This window comes from Suricata suricatta, chromosome 5 (genome assembly GCF_006229205.1).
Source record: "Suricata suricatta isolate VVHF042 chromosome 5, meerkat_22Aug2017_6uvM2_HiC, whole genome shotgun sequence".
Taxonomy (NCBI): Eukaryota; Metazoa; Chordata; class Mammalia; order Carnivora; family Herpestidae; genus Suricata; species Suricata suricatta.
This window is the reverse complement of record NC_043704.1, coordinates 96,461,270-96,480,735: the sequence shown is the minus strand read 5'-3', so window position 1 is coordinate 96,480,735 and position 19,466 is coordinate 96,461,270. Positions and strand designations below refer to the sequence as shown.

At 41.0% G+C, this 19,466-nt stretch overlaps 1 protein-coding gene across 4 annotated transcripts in view; it reads right to left on the bottom strand.

The window, feature by feature from the left end:
- The window catches only part of GOLIM4 (golgi integral membrane protein 4), a 79,829-nt gene that overhangs the window by 27,085 nt on the left and 33,278 nt on the right, over positions 1–19,466 (bottom strand). For all 4 annotated transcript variants that reach the window (XM_029939940.1, XM_029939941.1, XM_029939942.1 and 1 more), the window contains exons 2-5: positions 6,660–6,734; positions 5,050–5,099; positions 3,300–3,353; positions 1,568–1,718 (exon numbers count right to left, since the gene is read on the bottom strand). In XM_029939940.1, the coding sequence (XP_029795800.1) occupies positions 1,568–1,718; positions 3,300–3,353; positions 5,050–5,099; positions 6,660–6,734 (330 nt within the window). The remainder of the gene's footprint in view (positions 1–1,567; positions 1,719–3,299; positions 3,354–5,049; positions 5,100–6,659; positions 6,735–19,466) is intronic.

The following is a 19,466-nucleotide window of genomic DNA, read 5'->3' as shown; positions in this document are numbered from 1 at the left end:
TTTTTCCCCCATAGGAAGTGTGTCTTGGGTTTTTCCCTTATTATTTTCTTTACTTTTTTTTTTCCCTCTTCTTTTTTTGGTGGTGGGGGTGGTTATGTTTAAATAAAGTTGCTTTTACAGCACCAAAGACTTAATCATCCATTTCTTACATAAAAGGTAGCTACTTTTTTGCATGGACCTCAAGCATATTGTAGTATAGAGGTGGAATTTAAGGAAAGGTATTAAGCAGGCTGTGTTGTAGCTTATGGGCAAGTAATAAGCTGTATCATGTATCTTGAATGTATCATAGATAAGCTGCTATATAACGATTGCCACTTCAGATAGCTGTGAAATTAGGTGATTAACTAGTTGTTACTTAACCTTCTAATTTCTGTATAAGTCTAAGTACATGAAACAGAAGTTGGTGTTTTGATTTTTTACTTTGCTTTTCTGTTTGGAGTGTCATTGTAACTACTGTATTGTAAATGATGGAAAATAATTGCATATGTTAAAAAAATATGAAACTTTATAAAGTAAAAAAAAAAAATAAAATTTCAAAAAAAAATAAAAATAATAACTTATCACCTGGACAAATAAATAAATAAATAAATAAACCAACTCTCACACTAAAAACTTATTTAGGATCTGAATAGCTGATTGTAGAATATTTCCCTTTTTCAGAACTTACATGTACCCAGAGAAGTGATACATATCGTTTCATATTACTATGAAAATGCAGACCGTCAGTAACTGTTGCAGGTGCTTTACGTAAATTATTTAATCCTCCCACCAACCCTAAGTTGATAACTTTTTATGAATGCCCCAGTTCTACTGACAATGGCAATGAGGCGTGTGGTGATTACAGAGCCTGTTCATGGTCACATAACTAGTGACTGAAGAGGCCAGAATTCACCAGGCACTCTGAATCTGGAGCCCAAGCTTTTCACAGTTACTACTAGCAATCACCAGGTAGTCTTTATGGCCCCTTGGAGATCAGGAAATGCCTGAGGCAATTCTGAACATCGCAAAGACCATGGAGCATTGCTGGCATTTTTTGCGTAGAGGTCAGAGATACTAAATATCTCACAATATACATAGAAAGAGAACTGTCCTGTCCAATGTGACCAATGTGCCCCATCAAGAGCCACGAAGCATTCTATCCTGTTTCCCTAAACAAACCCAAAGACATAAGGATAAATGTGAAATGTTATAAAAAAGTAACCACATGTGAGTGCGCCTGGGTGGCTCAGTCGGTTAGGTGTCCAACTCTTGGTCTCGACTCAGGTCATGATCTCACAGTTCACGAGATGGAGCCCCGCTTCAGGCTCTGCGCTCACAGCATGGATCCTGGCTGGGATTCTCTCTCCCTCTCTCTCTGCCCCTCCCCAGCCAACACTTTCTCTTCCTCTCAAAATAAATAAATAAACTTACAAAAAAAGAATAAGAAAAAGTAACCACGTGGTGAGTACCGCATGGTAAATATGAATCAGTCGCCATGTAAAACAATAAACAAAATCCTATGGTTTTACAGAAACATTAGTATGAGCAGTTATTTCCATATAAACTGGCTAATTAGACTTCCAAATACCTTTTAGCTTGGAAAGTTCTTGTTCTTTCTCTTGCTGCAGCTGCAGATACTTCTGCTTATGGTCATTAAACGTCCTGCTGAAGTCTTCTCCTTGCTTGCGATGCTCCTCCTCCAAGTCGCTGTGCTGTTTCTTCAGCTCCTCGTGTTGACTCTGCAAAGATGAGAGCTTGGGTGGAGGTGTGTATTCTCTAGATTATACCCGAGGCTATAGCCTTTCCTCTCAAGAGAACAGATGAAGGAGTATGCTTCGTCTTGCACAGGTTGCTTTTACTTTGGGCAGCCCCCCTCCATTTCCCTTACATTCCACATCAGTGGCCATGGGATCATGGCCAAAAATAATTGTCTCTTTAATTTTTAACATCAGTAAAAACAACAAGAAGTCAGAAGTTAGCAACAGGATGTGGAAAAGGGGAAGGATTTGGGGAAATTCCTAGGGACTCAAATTGCTGCGGAGACAAGGTAAAGATGATGGAAAAATTACCCCTCCATGGATATTCCAGACCTCCTCTTTCAATCTAGGTTTTCTTAGCAACATTTTTTAATTTCCCTTCCTTGATTTTCTTTTTAAAGAAAAAGAAAAAAAATGATATTTTTCCCTTTTGGGGAAGTAATAAATTGTAGATTTATTATAATAGAATGATTCTTATATATTTTTTTTTAAGATTTCTTTTTTTTTTCTTTTTTTAAATTTATTTTTGAGAGACAGAGAGAGACGGCATGATCAGGGGAGGATCAGAGATGAGAGGGAGACACAGAATCCGAAACAGGCTCCAGGCTCTAAGCTGTCAGCACAGAGCCTGAAGCGGGGCTTGAACCCAGGAACGTGAGATCATGACCTGAGCCAAAGTTGGCTGCTTAACTGATTGAGCCACCCAGGCACCCCATAGAATGGTTCTTATTTACCTTACTCCTAGTTCTAATACTACACCGTGATCATAATCTAGATCAGTTCTACAGTCTCCACGTACTTAATGAAAGGATGGTCTGGTTTAATCAAGCACTGCTTTCTTGATCCAGGAAAAGTACTGGTTTCAGTGAAAAGGACTCACTCTTTTCAAACAATACCAAACAAACAAACACAAAGCCAGGCGGGGAGGGAGGGAGGCTGAAGGGGTGGAGATTAAGGCATGGTCTTCCTTGCTGTGCAGAGGTTTCCTGTCCTCCACTCTTCTCTTCCAGCTTGACAAAATAATGAATCTTCCACACACCCCCCACCGCTCTCTGTGTCTCTCTCTCTCTCTCTCTCTTTCTTAAGTCTTCTTGACACACAATAATGAGTTTTACCCGAGAATCGAGGAAGGAAAATCTTTAAATACAAATTGTGTTCCTGCAGTAGGTAAAAGGACACATTAAATATTAGTAACACGAATGAGGCATTTAATTCTACTGCCTCCAATGTGTCTAGGATAAAAGAAAATATCTAAGGTAGACAACTGTGAGAATATAAACAAACAAAAACAAACAGAAAGCCTTAGAGGAGAAAGAGAAGAACAGAATTGAAAATCAGGTGACCAGACACTGTTTCACAAGGAAATGTGTAATAAGCTGAATGGTTTTTTTTTGTAACTGGGTGGTAAAATGAAGGGACATTAAAATTCTATATCATTTTTAGTGAAACACGATAATGTGCCATATTCCCACACAAATCAACCTTCCATAAGATTTCCTTGACTGCATAAGTTACTTAGTTAATTCTTCATCCATGCATGAAGAACAACTTTAAATTACTCACTTTCAACATCTGATGTTGCACATTCAACGCGCTGTATCTACTATTAGAATCTTGCTGTAAATGGAAAAGAAAATAGTTAACACCGAGATAATGAATCTGGCTCTCTTGCCATACATAACTTCAAGCCCTTAACAGAAGAATTCTGTCTATGGCACTTACATAAGCCACAGGGAACTCTCTGCTCGGTCCAGGACTTCTCTGGGGCCATCTCTTTATTTAATGGCAGGAATAATGTGTTAACATTCCTAGAAGTTTGCCACAGACAGAGAGTCATAGAACAGCACCTACCAGGGCCCCTGGAAATGATCTACTTCCTCCCTCAGGTTGAGAAGGACCGAGGCCCAGAGGCACAAGGTACATGTCCTGAGACACAGTCACTGCACATGGCACACGGCGAATACACTAGCCCAGGTGCTCTGAGGGGATGTGGGGAGAAACCAACTCACACCAGGCCTCACAAGCTCTGCAAGGCTTACGAAAGGGAAGAGAAAAGGTGCTTCCTTTCCCTGAGCATCAGTGGGTAAGGAAGTCTCCATTTATTACTTGACCCAAATGAGACTCCATTTCACACAGTGAGCGACAGAGAAAGATCAAGGACGATAAGCTGAGGGCAAACACTTGTTTAGGAGCAGAGCCAGGACTGAAACCTGAGCCTAAGCCGTGTTCCAGGGTGTCCACTGGTGTCCCAGAGGAAGCTCTCTCCTCATGGACCCCACCATTTCCACAGTCCTGGACAGCACATCCAGTCAGGGCACAAGGGGCCTGACGGGTCTCTCCCCCCACGTTGCTCTGAGGAGCGCCTCGCCCCTGCGGGACCCCATCTCCAGCACCAGGACACCCCCAACCACCCCTTTTTTCCATTTTTTTTTACAATTTCCAAAACGAACTATACTTTTGCTCTATCACCTTATTGCTTTATTTCATAACAGTTTCTTTGTAAAGTAAAAGATTAATTAAACTTTACTGCCTAATTTTATTACTTTATTTCATAACATGGTCTCTTTGTAAAGTGAAAGAGTAAAGTTTACTCTATCCTTTTATTGCTTTATTTCATAACGTACTGTCTTTGTGAAGTAAAAGAGTCACTCTTTTGAAATGCACAACAGAAAGTACACAGTTTTAGCAGTGGCTTTTCAAAGTTAAGAGATGCAAGCTGACAGCCCCTCAGCTACCAAGGACTTGACTCTCTCAGTTTAAGTACCCACAACACCACTGTTTTATTCAACTAATGGTTATATATTTGTCTTAGAATGAGAGGAAAACTTGCTTTCCTCCAGTGAATTTTGACTAAATAAATTTTTAAATGCCACTATCATTCGGTCATTCACTCATTCCAGAAATGTATCTGCCTGTGGACTCTAGGCCGGATGTCACATAATAATGGTGAGGTTGAGCAAAGGCAAAGCAAAACATGCATCACACATGTGTTCTCCTAGAAAAGAAGGACTGCACATGAACAAATGAATAATGAAAATAGTATTTTATTTATTGTGGAACATTAAGACTACTCCCACTTTATCCCTATCTTCAATGACATAATGAGCAAAGGTACGGTTTTAAAAAACAATATTTAAGATCTTCTCAGGATTTTCTGGCAGTAATATACATATGCATTTATATACATAAAATATATGTTTATACACATATTTCGGCCTTACAGTCCTAATGATCAACATTGTAAAAGACTTTGTCACTATATTTCCCTCTCCTTAAGTTTCATAAAATAATGAGAAAAAACCCCCAAACTTACCCTTCCTTTATTTAGTGTTTCTTGTGCTTCTAACTTATAAACAAGAAAATCTAGAAAATAAAAAATGGAGAAAATCAGGTGTAAGTTAATTTATTCTGGAATTTTTATTTAAAAAATGTTTAAAAATATTTTTATTATTTATTTTTGAGAGAGAGAGACAGACAGTGTGAGCAAGGGAGGGTCAGAGAGAGAGGGAGATACAGAATCCGAAGACAGGCCCCAGGCTCTGAGCTGTCAGCACAGAGCCCGATGCGGGACACGAACCCACGAACCCACGAACCGTGAGATCATGACCTGAGCCGAAGCTGGAAGCTTACCGACTGAGCCACCCAGGCACCCCTATTCTGGAATTTTTAAATATCTAAAAGAATAAAGGCAAACTACTCAGACTTGTGAAAAATATTTTAGGTTTAAAAAATAATCATGCTTGGTAACATTTTATTTTGCCTCTTAATGCTTTAGAAAGAGTTGAAAAGAACTATCATATAATTTTCATCTTTATTTCAAAGCTGTATATATTGAATAAACAAAATATACACCATAACATATTAATTAGAACTGATTTTAGAAATGTGCACTCTGTGATCTCTCCTTGCAATTAAGGAGAAAAAAATGAGGCACACCTAAAGACAAGATATGAGTTATTGCTATCCACTAGGTGGCATGCTAAAATCATCCAGGACTTGAAAAGAGATATCAAGCCTTGGAAACCTTCTTGTATGCTCTTAAAGCTTTATTATCCACTAGATGGCTCTATAAAATCACTCTGCATTTAAAGACAAGGAAAATCCAAATCCTATCAAGGCATTTAAATGATGTTAAACTTTTATTCTTCAAACAAGCTTAATCCAAGGGTCAGTAAAACATCCTAACCCGTCCTGCCCTCCCATTTTCCCTCCCTCTACCTCACAACAACAGAATCAGATAGAACACCTAACAAGATTTCACAAAACATGAGGAAACAAATAAAAATAAGAATGCAGATAAATTTGAATCACAAGCTGTATAAAGCCTGTTTTCTAGAAAAATTGTGATAAAAATCAATAGCATTGCATAATGCCTATGCTGAATGCTAATTTTTCTAATTGAACCAATCAGCTGTGCTAATAAAAGTCTAAAATATGTGCATACCTTAAAAGACACTATAGAAAAAAGACATCATACAGTGTGATCAATTTATTGTGTTACAAATATATATATGTCTGTAAGTATGCACGTACGTATATACAAATGTATAAAATTTGTCAGTTTGTCATATTCTGGACAACACACACTGTTACTTCTTGTACATCTAAGGACAGAAGTTCAGGTATAAGTAACATCTGGGTGTAATATTGATGAAAAGCTGTTCATTTCTGATGCATGTGTAACTAGTAGCATGAACTACCTCGAGGTGGCACAAACTGAATGAAGGTTCTGGATCCAGTCGTAAGCAGGAATTATTGTACTGCACAATGCATAACATATTGCTTGACTTTCTTGGTCTACCCATAAAACTGACTTAGGGTTTATCTGAGAAATTTTGCAGCAAAAAGTAGTGAAGCAAGTACATGATACTTCAAAGAGGAGTATGATAAAAATACAGAACAGAAATTGCATTTTATATTTACCTTCCTTTGCTTTCTTATGTTCAAGTCTTTCCTTTTGCAAGGATTTCTCTAATCTTGATCTGTGTTCATATACAACTGAAAAAAAAAGTTAAAATTTGTCTGCAAAAAATGAGAACTTCTAAAGTAAAATGAACATCAATTTTCAAAACGGGGGGGGGAACAGTTTAGGGTCTTCACAATTAAAAATGTATGCATTCGTTAGTTCCACATTCTGAGTACAAAACAGACACAACAGCAGACATGACTGTGAGCTGACTTCTGCACAGCCTGCCCCTTCATAGAAGCAACATTCCGAGAGAGGCTTCCATCACCTTCCTTGCCAGCAACTTCTCCTGCTTCTCAGAACCGAGCATCTCTGTGGGGTGCCTTATCTTCCAGGGCAGAGGTGTCCACTCGCTCACCTTCTACCCCCATCTGCACAGCGGGGAGCCCCGCGTGTATATTTCCAGCTCCTGCCTCTCACTCGTATTAGCACAGCATCTCCTAAAGACTTCGGGGTCTCTCCACCTACATATCCCGTAAGTACTGCCAAGTCCACACGATCTGAGTGTGAGCTAAGGCTGTCCAGAGCAGTAAGGAAACCTCAACACCCCACTGGCATGAAAGAGAAGGTGTATTCCCCTACATCAAGGAAAACACCGGGGAGAGTCACAGAAATGAAGTGGGGGGACTCTAAATAGAACCTATAAAGTCAAGTTTACATCTGCCACGGTGAGAAGCCAATGGCAAACTGATGCCATGCTGGAAGACTCTGCTGTACTTGATTATCCCTACCTGCCTAGTCTTCTCCAAAGCAGCAGCATTGCCTGGTGAGCAGAGAGGAAAAACGGATGTGGGAGAGGAAAACAGGAGGAGAGGCTAATCTGGACTCTCTGCTTCCCCTCAGGCTTCACATCTACATCAAATGGGAAGACTAGGAGGAGCTTTATCCTTGAATGAATAAGATAATAAAGTAGGTATTTTATTTATATAATAAAACATATGTATATGGACTAGTCCAGACATAACACTTACGAGACCAAGACTATGTTTATGGATAAAAGTTACTAAAACAACTTCTTCTTCTTCTTCTTTTTTTTAATCTGAGAGCAGTAGAGAAGTAGCCAAGTTTGCATTCAGATTTCATTCTGGGACAGAAAACCCACCTCACAGAGTGGTTTGTAGAGGCAAAGAAGTGGGGGGAAAGGCAAAACCTGAATTTCTGATGTATACTTTGAATCCGATTTGTGCAGCATTATGGTCGTCTGTGATCTCATTCCTTTCCAAGCAAAGCCAAACCTGTTAGTTGGTTCCTGTACCAGTCCTTAGCTTCCCCTGCCTACCTAAGATACAATTTCATCATCAATCACAGACCCAACCATGTACCATGCATACAACCGCCCAACACTACTGGACACCCAAAAGTGCCACAGTCACAGCAACCCCCCTCCCCCACACCGGAGACAACAAGCCCCTGCTGCTGTCCCCCCTGCCCTTCCCCCAGGGTGGCAGCTGCCAGTTAGCAGCTACTGCAGTCCTCCTTCCGACACGCCTCATCTCCTGGGTCCTCCACCGCCTCCCCACACTGCATCTCTCATCTGCTCATCCCATACAAACCCTCCACCTCCAGGGCTCCCTCTACAACCACCTCTGCTCACACTTGTGCTACCGTGGCCGTGCACCGCTCCTACAAGGCCTGCCACAACCCAAGCTGGCATGGTGTCATCCCCTGGCAGCGTGTGTGCCCCAGCCTCAGCTTGACCTGGGGCCTCAGCCTCACGCAAGTCATTACAACAATCCCGGCCCCCGTTTTTTTCTTCACCTGGGATTCTATTCTCTGCCAGATGACCCCTCCCCCACACGTGCTATTCTTACAAAGGAATCCAATACATTCTGTATTTATTGAGCCCCTACCATGTATCTCTAACTACATCATGAGTAGAAATGCAAATGAATAGACATGGGCCCTGGCTGCAAGCAGCTCAAGCCTACCACAGGAGACAGGTTAGGTAATTTTTAAATAATTAGAGCTATGGATCAAGATCTCCTGGTTCGTGAGTTTGAGCCCTGTACTGACAGCTCTGTGCTGACAGCTCAGAGCCTGGAGCCTGTTTCAGATTCTGTGTCTCCCTCTCTCTCTCTCTGCCCTTCCCCTGATCATGTTCTATCACTCTGCTTCCTCAAAAATAAACATAAAGAAAGAAATAAAAAAAAAATAATTAGAGCTAATAACATTTAGCATAATAAAAGTATGTTAAAGCCCAAGGAAAGACAAGGATGAGCTCTGGATGGGAGGAGGGTGAGGGAAGGCTTCTCGGAGGTGGTCACCTCTTGGTTGGCTTTGGAATGAAGAGCAATTTGATAGAAAAGGACTCCATGGGAGCTTTAAAGGCACTTCTGGAAGACACGACAGGGACAAAAGCATAGAGGTATGAAAATGGGCTAAAGGAAGCTGTACTCCAAGAAGCTTGGTTGTGGGGCACCTGGGTAGCTCAGTCAGTTAAACATCTGACTCTTGACCTTGGCCCAGGTCGCAATTTCAGGGTTTGTGAGACTGAGCCCCATGTCAGCCTCTGCACTGACAGTGTAGAGCCTGCTTGAGATTCCTTCTCTCCCCCTCTCTCTGCTCGTTCCCCATGTGCATGAGCGCATGCTCTCACTCTCTCTCTCTGAAAAATAAAGAAAAATAAACTTTAAAAAATCTTGGGGTGCCTGGGTGGCTCAGTCAGTTAAGTGTCTGACTCTTGATTTCAGCTCAGGTCACAATCTCACAGTTTGTGAATCTGAGCCCTGCATTGGCCTCTGTGCCAACAGTGTGGAGCCTGCTTGGGATTCTCTCTCTCCTCTCTTTGTCCCTCCCCTGCTTGCCTGGTCTCTCTCTCTCTCAATAAATAAACATAAAAAAAGTTTGGTTGCCAGTCCATTGTTGATAAATCACATTATTTTTTCCAAATAAATGTGTATGTATATAAGTCCCTCTGCCAACTTCTAAAAAGCCTGTTAAAACCAAGAGGTTTCTTGGATTGGTACCAACAGTATCATCTGGAATGATGTTTAGAACAAGGCAGGGGGAGAAAAGGTTAGCGCTATAGGACCTCACTAAGCTAAGCCCTAAGAAAACTGCATGCTTAGTCAGTGGGGAGAATGTAAAGGGAAGCAGGTACATCACCATGCTATCATGGTACCACAGAGCCAAAAACAGGGTGCCACAGCGACACCCAAGCTCCCCAGCTGGAAGGAAACGCACTCTTCTCCTCGAATCCGCTGGCAAAGTTTCCAGGCCCTGGGTAGAGAGGGTCACAGGAACACACGCATGCTAGTTAAATCGGGTTTTTGGTGCACTGACTGGACATGTTATAGATGATTTCAGCAAGCATGTGCATCACTTTCAAAGAAAGGATCAGGAAAAGCAGTTAAGATCACGTTCCAGTGGAACAGAAGTGGCAGCAGGGGTGGGTGGGGGGTCCCGGGTGTAGGGGGCTCCTGAGGAGGTCGGGACCACAAGAGAGGAACAATTCCAGCCTCGAAACACCCATGATTTTACAAGCTACAGAAGCACAGTCCACAAGACATATAGGAGAGGACGGCTCGCCACCTATCTCCAGCTACCTCAGACGCTAAATAGGAAACCTTATCCTGGGAGGGTCATGACAGAGGGGGAAAGCTGCATTTACAACTTGTAATCCTGTGAAATTCTTTACTTCATATATAGGAGCAATCACCATAAACTTACTCTTGCAAACTCAATCTTCTGAGACTTCTATGAGACTTGGTAATTAGGTAATGATTGTCTTTGCACTGGGAAGCAGAAAATTCATCAGTATTATTTCATCTTCAGTAAGAGTGGAGGCTCCACTAGATTACACAAAGTAGAGGGAGTGCAGGGGATGGGAGGAGAGCGTGGGAGACAGCCCTCCATTCTTTAGTCTCTTCCCTGAAATGCAATCAGGAAGATAACGTGCCAAGAGCCAGTCCAAAGTATCCATTTATCATACTAAATCACACAACTGTCTTTGATAGTTTTATGCTCAATGGGAATTTACACATTCAACATATTAATAGCAGTGTTATCTCAAGAGCCAGAAAACTCTAGGATACAGAGTTAGAAATTCTCATAAACAACCTCAATGGATGCTACAAAATGTCCACAAAGAGACAACCATGTTTGTGGGTTACAATCAAAAGTCAAAGGTCTTAAGGGGCGCCTGGGTGGCTCAGTCAGTTAAGCATCCGACTTCAGCTCAGGTCATGATCTCACGGTTCATGGGTTTGAGCCCCGTGTCGGGCTCTGTGCTGACAGCTCAGAGCCTGCAGCCTGCTTCAGGTTCTGTGTCTCCCTTTCTCTGACCCTCCCCTGCGCTCTCTCTCTCTCTCTCTCTCTCTCTCTCAAAAATTAAAAAAAAGTCAAAGGTCTTAAGAAATCTCAGATATACATGAGTAGATGAGATGGCAACACTAATACCAAGTTCTAAGGCATGAAGAATGTGGTTTTGCAAGTGCAGTAAAAAAAAAAAAAAAGACATGGTCAACAGGAATAGAGGATATATGTACAAACCATGAGGTAACTGTACTATTAATATTATCTTACTCGGAACTGGTCAAGCCATTATTATAGCACCAGTTTCTGATCCTGATGTAAAATAACTTAAGAATGCAGATATGGTTTAAGGATTGGAGAACATCAACAAGGAGGAGGAGAGCGAAGGGGGTTGGCAATGACAGACAGGGGTGGGGGGTGGGGGTTGAAGTGCTGTTTCTTAATCAAGTTCAAAGAAAAAAGAAAACAAAGCCAAAAGGAGCCTTAAACCATAAGCTGAGGAAACCATATTAGGTAAGGGAAAGTGAGAGTGAAAATTAACCCTTGGAATTGCAAATTCCAGGAAGAAAGGAGAGGGAAAGAGGCAGATGGTAATATAATGGTTGAGAGCACAGACTGGCTTCTAGATTCAAATCCCAGATCCATTCCTTGTGGGGCAAGCGGCTGAACTTTGTACTCAGTTACCTTATATGGCATGCGAGAATCATGACAGTACGTATCTCTTTGGATGAAGGTCAGGGTTAAATAAGTTAAATTTTGTCAAGTGCTTAGAACACTGCCTGGCACAGAGTAAAAGCTAGAAAATTCCAAAATATTTTTTCACCTATCTGTGAAGGCTTAAAATTGCCAAAGAATCAGATGATTCCCTGAGCCTTTCAACCCTACAATTAAAGTCTAATAATATGAAGTACTTATATACACACACACACACACACACACACACACACAGAGGGAGGGGGTACTCAAAAAGGCAATAAAATATTAATCTCAGTTCCCTTTTACTTAAAAAAAAAACTTTTCCCTTAAAAATGGAGAAAGTAAATAATCAGCCCAACAGCTCCAAAACTCGTAAGGCTTTTTTTTCTTTTAATAAAAACTGAAAGACAGTAAAACAGACCAGATAGAATCTTTGTGTCCTTGTAGCTCTTCTAGAAAATTTCCCTATCAACTAAACAGGCAAACACATACCCCCACACTACCCTTAATTCTTTTCATAGGCATTCTCCAGGCTTTGGAGCTGGTGATTTATCTAGATAGGTTTACTGTTTCACTTAGAAGGAGGATTGCTAATCAATCCTTGTCACCTATCTCTATTTTTCTACTTATACTCCGAAGTCAAGGGCATCAGTCAAGATGAACTAATACTGCTGGAACCTCCACGACAAAAAGGTACATAATGAATATTCTCGAAGCGCCAGACAAGTTTAAGGAAAAATAAAGACTAAAAATAATGATTCAGTCTTGGGATTCAAGATTTTTAAGGCAGAAGAGCACTACACCGAGGATAGGCCTTGAATCACAAGAACCCCGGAGGAAAAGATGAAAATGCATAATACTCATCATCTCCCCTGCTTCCTGTAAAGGAATTTAATATTTTCCATGCAGCTGAGAATGGAAAGAGATTTTATTCCTCCTTCAAGCACTCAAGAGTTTATAATCATGCCAGCTTCCTACAGCAATTTTCCATTTTAACTCTGACTTCCTCTGAAAGTCACAAGAGAAATTAGCTGTTGCACATCCACTTATGGGCAAAATACCTATCTATGACATTTCAGGGCAAACTGTGCCAATTCAGAATTAAAAAGCAACACTCCAAAATTAGAAAACATTGCTAAGTGTTTTAACACCATAAGCCAAGAGAGGGCAATGTTTCTTTGGTAGAAGCAAGAGCCCACAGAATTTTGCTTTCAGGATTGCCGGCAACATAAAGTTTCATCTTTATTTAAAAAAAACAACAAAAAACACTTGAGTCCCGGTATGAAAGTCACACAACTCAACCTGTGAAACCATGAAGACCTGCAAGTACCTTTTTCATTTTACAGATGGTAAAGATAAAAATGAATAAATCTGCGCTTTTGATAATTGTGGTTGAAGGTTTTTTAAGTAGGACAGCAAGAGGGATGACAAAAGGAAAATGAATTGAAATCACCATAGTTCCCAGAACATAATACTTTGGAGATTCATTTTGTCTTTGTTTTCAGGCCTAAAATAGCAGATATGTATTACAGCCTTTAAGGACAGTTTTTGGTTGTGGTTCTAACTCACCAGATGTGGGGTGCGGCCGACCACTTGCAGAACAATGACTCAGTAATTCACATGAAGACAATATTACAGATACAGTTTTCCAATTATCTGTCCTACCTTCTTTCAGAATTTTACCTCATAAGAAGTCTGAGAAAGAATAGAGGAGATTCCCTTACAAAACAACCCACATAAAACAACTAAGTGAAAGAACAAAGAAGGCATCAATTTGAAGATCTCACTGGATCCTCCGTCCAGCCCCCCAGGAGTAGGCAAGGCCATTCCTAAGGCATGAGGTTGCGTTCAGTGTCTCAGCAAAGTCTCCCTGACTTCTGGATCATTTCCTTAACTGCATTATGATCTCTCACAAAAAGCCCCTGAACAGTTGAGTCTACCTTTTACTTCTCACTCATCCTGGTTTTACATCTTCCAGGACAATTTAACGTGTCCAGTCTGCCTGATAATTGGTTAGCTCCATTTACTAAATTGCATATTCACATTCCAGGCCAGGGGACAAAACCTTGCAGTGGCTTCCCATCACACTAGGAGTGAAACCCAACCCCCTCTCAAGGCATCACCAGATTGTTCCTCTGGCTCCAGTCTGCCTTCTTTCCTCCAAGAGGCCCGGCACCCTTTCACCTCAGCACCTTGCGCTGCCTCTTCTCGGTTGCCTCCACTGCTCCTTCTCTGCACCACTGACTCCTTCATTTCCTGCAGATCTTTACTAAAAAGACACCTTCTCACCAAGTCCATTCCTGGACAATCTATCTAAAACTGCAACCTGCTTCCCACCATCAACACTTCCAGTCTCTGCTCCTGTTTTATTTTTCTCCCTTAGCACAAAACACTCTACAATATTTCTTTATTTATTTGCCTTATTTATTGTCTTTCTAGCCCACTAGAACATAAGTTTAGTCAGGACAAGAATTTCTGGTTTGCTCTATTCCACTATCGTACCTCTGGCACACTGAATTGTAAATATTCAGTGAACAACGAATGCATGAATGAATGAATCGATGAATGCACAAACAAAAGAACTATGTGTGCCTTCAAGACTGGGATTGGCTATCTCCTCAATCCTCCTGTTCTATATTCCAAACCCTCATGACTACTTCAGTCCCAATACCCCAGTTTCTAATAGCTAGTGGTATTCAATAGTTGTTGAATGAATGCGTGCCTTTATAAGGTATTTCATGCTTTTGCTCATCTGCCTGCCCATCCTTTCTGTCTTGGCACTTACCAACTAAATTTCCACATTTGTTGGCTCATTACTACTTGTGTATCGCATAGAAGAGAGAGGTTAGCAGAATAGAGATTAAATATAAATTTATCTGTTGATGTGCAGGCTCATAAGATTAGCATTAGTTAAATCACAGCCCTGGAACAGAGACACTTTCAGAATGCTGAGAGAAAAAAGGACAGTCTGATTAGGTATTTTTCTGCTGCCTGGCAATTGAAGTATCGTTTTTTTTTTTTTTTTTACTGCACAATAATGTTCCTATAATAGCTCACACAAGTGTCTATTTTTAAATTTGCTAATGCATACAGTTTATGAAGTCGTTTAAATGAAAATTTTTACCATGCTTTGAATGGTGCTTGACTGCCTTTTCTATTTTGGATAAAACTACACCCAGGCTTTCCTTCATGATACTATCTGAGACTTGGCTTTTTTGAATAAGTATTACATTAGCTGACTTAAGATATATTTCTTCATACAAGTCTTCTTTCAAGTAGTGAGCTACTAATAATCATTATTAGATGAAATCTATTCAGTTCTCATGAAAGGATACTTCTCTTAGCTCCTCCGAGCTATTATATTACAGCCCAGCAGTATGCCAGGCACCTTGGGAAACACAAAAGTGTAGGACTCTTATAAAAAGCTTATAATCAATAAATTTGGGCTGTGAGGAAAGGCAAGGACAGGTAAAACAGTAAGGAGACAATTAGAGCTCACCAAAGGTTAGGTGAGCTGGCATCGTGACCTGCTGAGCCAGCAGATTTTTAAACAGAATCACTTTGTAAGCTGAGAGGAAAAATATCCTCCTGTCTCATGAAAATACTGCATTCTACAAAGCAAAAATTACATGTAGAAGTATATATGCATATGTACTACAAACTTAAGGTCTCACAGTAATAGAAGCAAAAGCTATTCTAAACTTAGATGCGTAAAAATAGACCCTATACAGTAATATTCTTATCTAGATTTTAGCAGGAGAGCATCGCAGTGTTTCAGGAAATAATGCATGAGACAAAGAGAGAGAGAGGCTTCTGGTCACCCAAAATCGATGTAAGGCTGTAGTAAGGATGCCCTTTAGATGGGCTAAAATATGCAAACACACACTGGTTTTATAATAGGACTATGTAGTTGTGCACATGCTTTTCAAAACTTGTATGCTTGAATCAACCATAAAAGATATTTCATTTTCCTGAGTTACTTGATTTCTTCATGGGAACTCGTCTCTATGGACATTTCCACTAATGCCAGCAAAGAGAGAACAACCTAAAGTCCAGTGCACAAGAATCCACCCCAAGAGGTTCTTACTTTGCATAAGCTTTTATCCCAGAGAATAACCACAAGGAGGGCAGGAGGCACCAGGTACAATTGGCTTCCCCTTTAAATCAGCACAGCAGAACACAAGCACCTCCATCTTTATCCAGACTCCCAATGTCACGTTTTTACTTCTAGATGTGAAAATATACAATGTATCTTAGAAGAGAGTTCATGAGAATCTTGCTTATCAAGAGACACTATTTAAGGCTGGCATGTCTACTGCATCCTGAATACTTTATTCAACACATCAAATAAGTATTCAGTGAATACTTCCTATGTGCCAGATATACGTTCTGATATTTGGGAATACATTATGGGCAAAACAGTAAAAAAAATTTGCATTTGGGGACCTCATTTCTAGTGATTAGGTTTTAGCAAGTATCATGGTGTGGCGGGGGAAGAGCAGGGTCAAACAGACTGGAGGCATGGGGAGGATGGGTCACACTTCAAAATCTGAGGACTCACTGAGGAGAAGACAGCTGAGGCAACACTTGAAAAAAGTGCAAGAATTATTACCATAGACATCTAGGGGAAATGTTTGAGATATAAGGAATGGGCAAGGCGAAAGCCCTACAGGACAAGCATCCTTCTAAGGATGTTCTAAGAAAAGTAGGAAGGTCAATGGAGCTAAGGTAGCGTGAGCTTTAAGACCAAAGTGTGAAGGTGGGTAAGGGGACAGATTGGGTTGCGCCTCCTAGAACCTAGTGAAAACTCTGGCTTTTACTCCAAAAGAAGTGGGAGCCTTTGGAGGGTTTGGCAGGAACACAGAGTGATGGCTTAGATCTTAAAATAATGATCACTCTGACCACATGGGTGCAAGACACAAGCAGGGAAACCAGTTATTAGCAAGCTTCTTCAGTAATCCAGGCATGAGGTAACAGTGGAATAGGACCAATGTGCAGACAGTGGCATATTCTATTCTGCATTTATACTGAAGATAATACTAGTGCATGTTATCATCTGAGATGGGGAAGGCCACGAGTAGAATAGGTTTGTGAGGAAGATCTGGAACAAGCATTATTGATTGTAGAGTGATTTACTCAACCTGTGGGAGTCAAGATAGACTCCCACAGGTAACATCTGTGTGGATGTTGAAAGATGACGTTGGAGGAAAAGACACAGAAAAATACATACGGTGGGAAAGAACTTATTAGCGCAAGAGCACCAAGGCAAAAACAAACAAACCAACAAATCTGCATATGGCATTCCTCAAACTTCCCCCCAAACAAGAATAACCCTGTTACTAGCACAGGCTCCTGGGGCCCAACTTTAATCTACTGATAACCAAATTTCCAGGGAAGATGTCTAATAATCTGAGTATTTAACAAATGTGTTCCACAGGCTCCCCCAAATGCTTTTAAAGGGGGAGTTATGTAAACTCTGTTTAGCTCAGGGATGATGGGAAGGTGGGTAGTCGGGGTGGGGAGAGAATGAGCGAGAGGGCTGCAACGGACTTGATCAGATCTGCACAGTTACCAAAAATACGATTCTGGATGGTGCAGAGGACAGAGAATCCACGAGTACAGACATTGGTGGATTTGTTGGGAGGTCACTGCAATAACCTAAAATGAAGTAACAATGAAGGTGAAACTTCCATATTACTCAAAATAAGATGGTCTCCAGTTATGCCAATAAGACAATCCAATAAAAAAGAAAGTTGATTTTGGGGGGCACCTGGATGGCTTAGTCGATTCACTGTCTGACTCTTGATTTCGGCTCTGGTCATGATCCCACAGTTGTGAGATGGAGCTCCTTGTGGGGCTCTGTGCTTACAGCATGGAGCCTGTTGGGATACTCTCTCCCCCTCTCTCTCTGCCCCCCCTCTCTCTTCCTAGCTAAGTGAACTTTAAAAAAAAGTGATTTTTTTCCTCCAACTGGAATATACAAAATTTTAGAGCAGTGAAAAGAGTAGGAAGTGAAAAAGAGTATCAACCGACACTTAAAAAAACTCTAACAGTGATTAAATGTGGGAAAAAGGAGTGAACTAAATTAACCATCAGAGAAATCCAATTAAAATCATAATGCACCACCACCATTCTCCCATCAAAATGGCTAACCTTTCAAAAGACAGAAAATATCAAGGGTTGGCAAGACTGGGAGAAACAGTTCCCCTACCTGGCCAACGGATGTTTGAATCAGTACAACCATTTTAGAAAACGGTTTGGCAGTGTCTGCCAGAGGCGACAAAGGCAGACCCCGTGGCCTCGGCGTGGACCAAACCAAATATTTTAATTCCGTTACCAGAAGTCACATAAGAGAGTCTTAAGAGCAGCCCTGTTCACAATAGTCCCAAACTGGAAACAACACAAACGTCTATTCTTGTAGAATGAATATGTTGTAGTTGCTCAAAAAAAATTAAGTTATCACACAGCTATGTGAACACACTACGTGCAAGAACATAGATGAATTTCACAGAACATAACGTTGGGGAAAGAAGCCAGGCAGCGAAGTGGTACTTACTGAATAATTCTACTTATAAGAACAGTTCAGAAACAAGCAAAGCTAATCCATGATGACGGGAGACGGGATGCTGCCAGCAGGGTGCAGACGACAGTGGGAGGCACAGGCAGTGACAGGGACAGAGCGACAGGGAGCGTCTTGGGTCTGCATGCTGCCCACACGGCTTGGTGAAACCCACCCAACTCTGTATTCGTGATTCATATACTTTTCTGAATGCATACTTGTTTACATCAGATAAGAGAGGTGTTTGCTATTTTCAGTGACACAGTAATACAAAACCTATTTCGGTAAATTACTTATCTCTACAAACACTTCACACATGTGTCTGACATCTGTGTCTGCATCACCCTAAGTTAGAATGTTAGTCCTCTGAGTTTTCGGAACATGCCCATCTTCACTGGAGATGCAGCATTTGTGGAATCTCCGTCTGATGCTATCGTGAGAAATGTCCTAAGCTGCAGATACTTGGTAAAAATTAGGAACTAATGGTATTTGCCTTGGAGATGCATGCAAATTCATGCTTTATCTACTGCTAACTCGAATGTACTAGGGGGGCTTTGGGGGGTTGGTGGTAAAAAGGCTTGTTTTTACAAAACATTTTACATTTGCAGTTGGAGGACACATTCCTGGGAATAAATATTCACACCATTTTTATTCTTAAAATTAAAAAAAAGATCAGTCAGGTGCCTTCCGTAAATATCTAACCACATCAAACGAGGTCATTTTGGGCTATTGTGCCTTCCTCACACAGTGCTCTGCTGTTTAAAATAAAGCAGTTGGGGAAGCACCCAGTCATAGCAGAGGCTTTGTGCTGACTCCAATACAAGACTCCCTCTTTTCTGAGGGGAAATTCTGCAGGATGAGAGAACCTTGCCTTATAATATTCAAGCATATGCAATAATCATTGACAGAGGGAAAGGAATGCACAGAAGCAAAATATATTTAAGGAAATCAAATCAAAATGCCTGAGTGATTAATTCAAGGTGCACTACAAGAGTGGATCCAAGGATGATGCAAAAATTTATAACTTAGGTGACTGTGTGCAAGGTGGACCAGGCCCAAGGAGGCCTGGGGAGGCAAATCATGCATCCCATGTTGGACCTGTTTAATTTTTAAACTTTTTAAAAGGGTTTATTTTCAGTGAGGGAGGGGCGCAGAGAGAGAGAGAGAGAGAGAGAGAGAGAGAGAGAGAGAATCTCAAGCAGGCTCCATGCTCAGTGTGGAGCCTAATGCAGGGTTCAATCTCCTGAACTGTGAG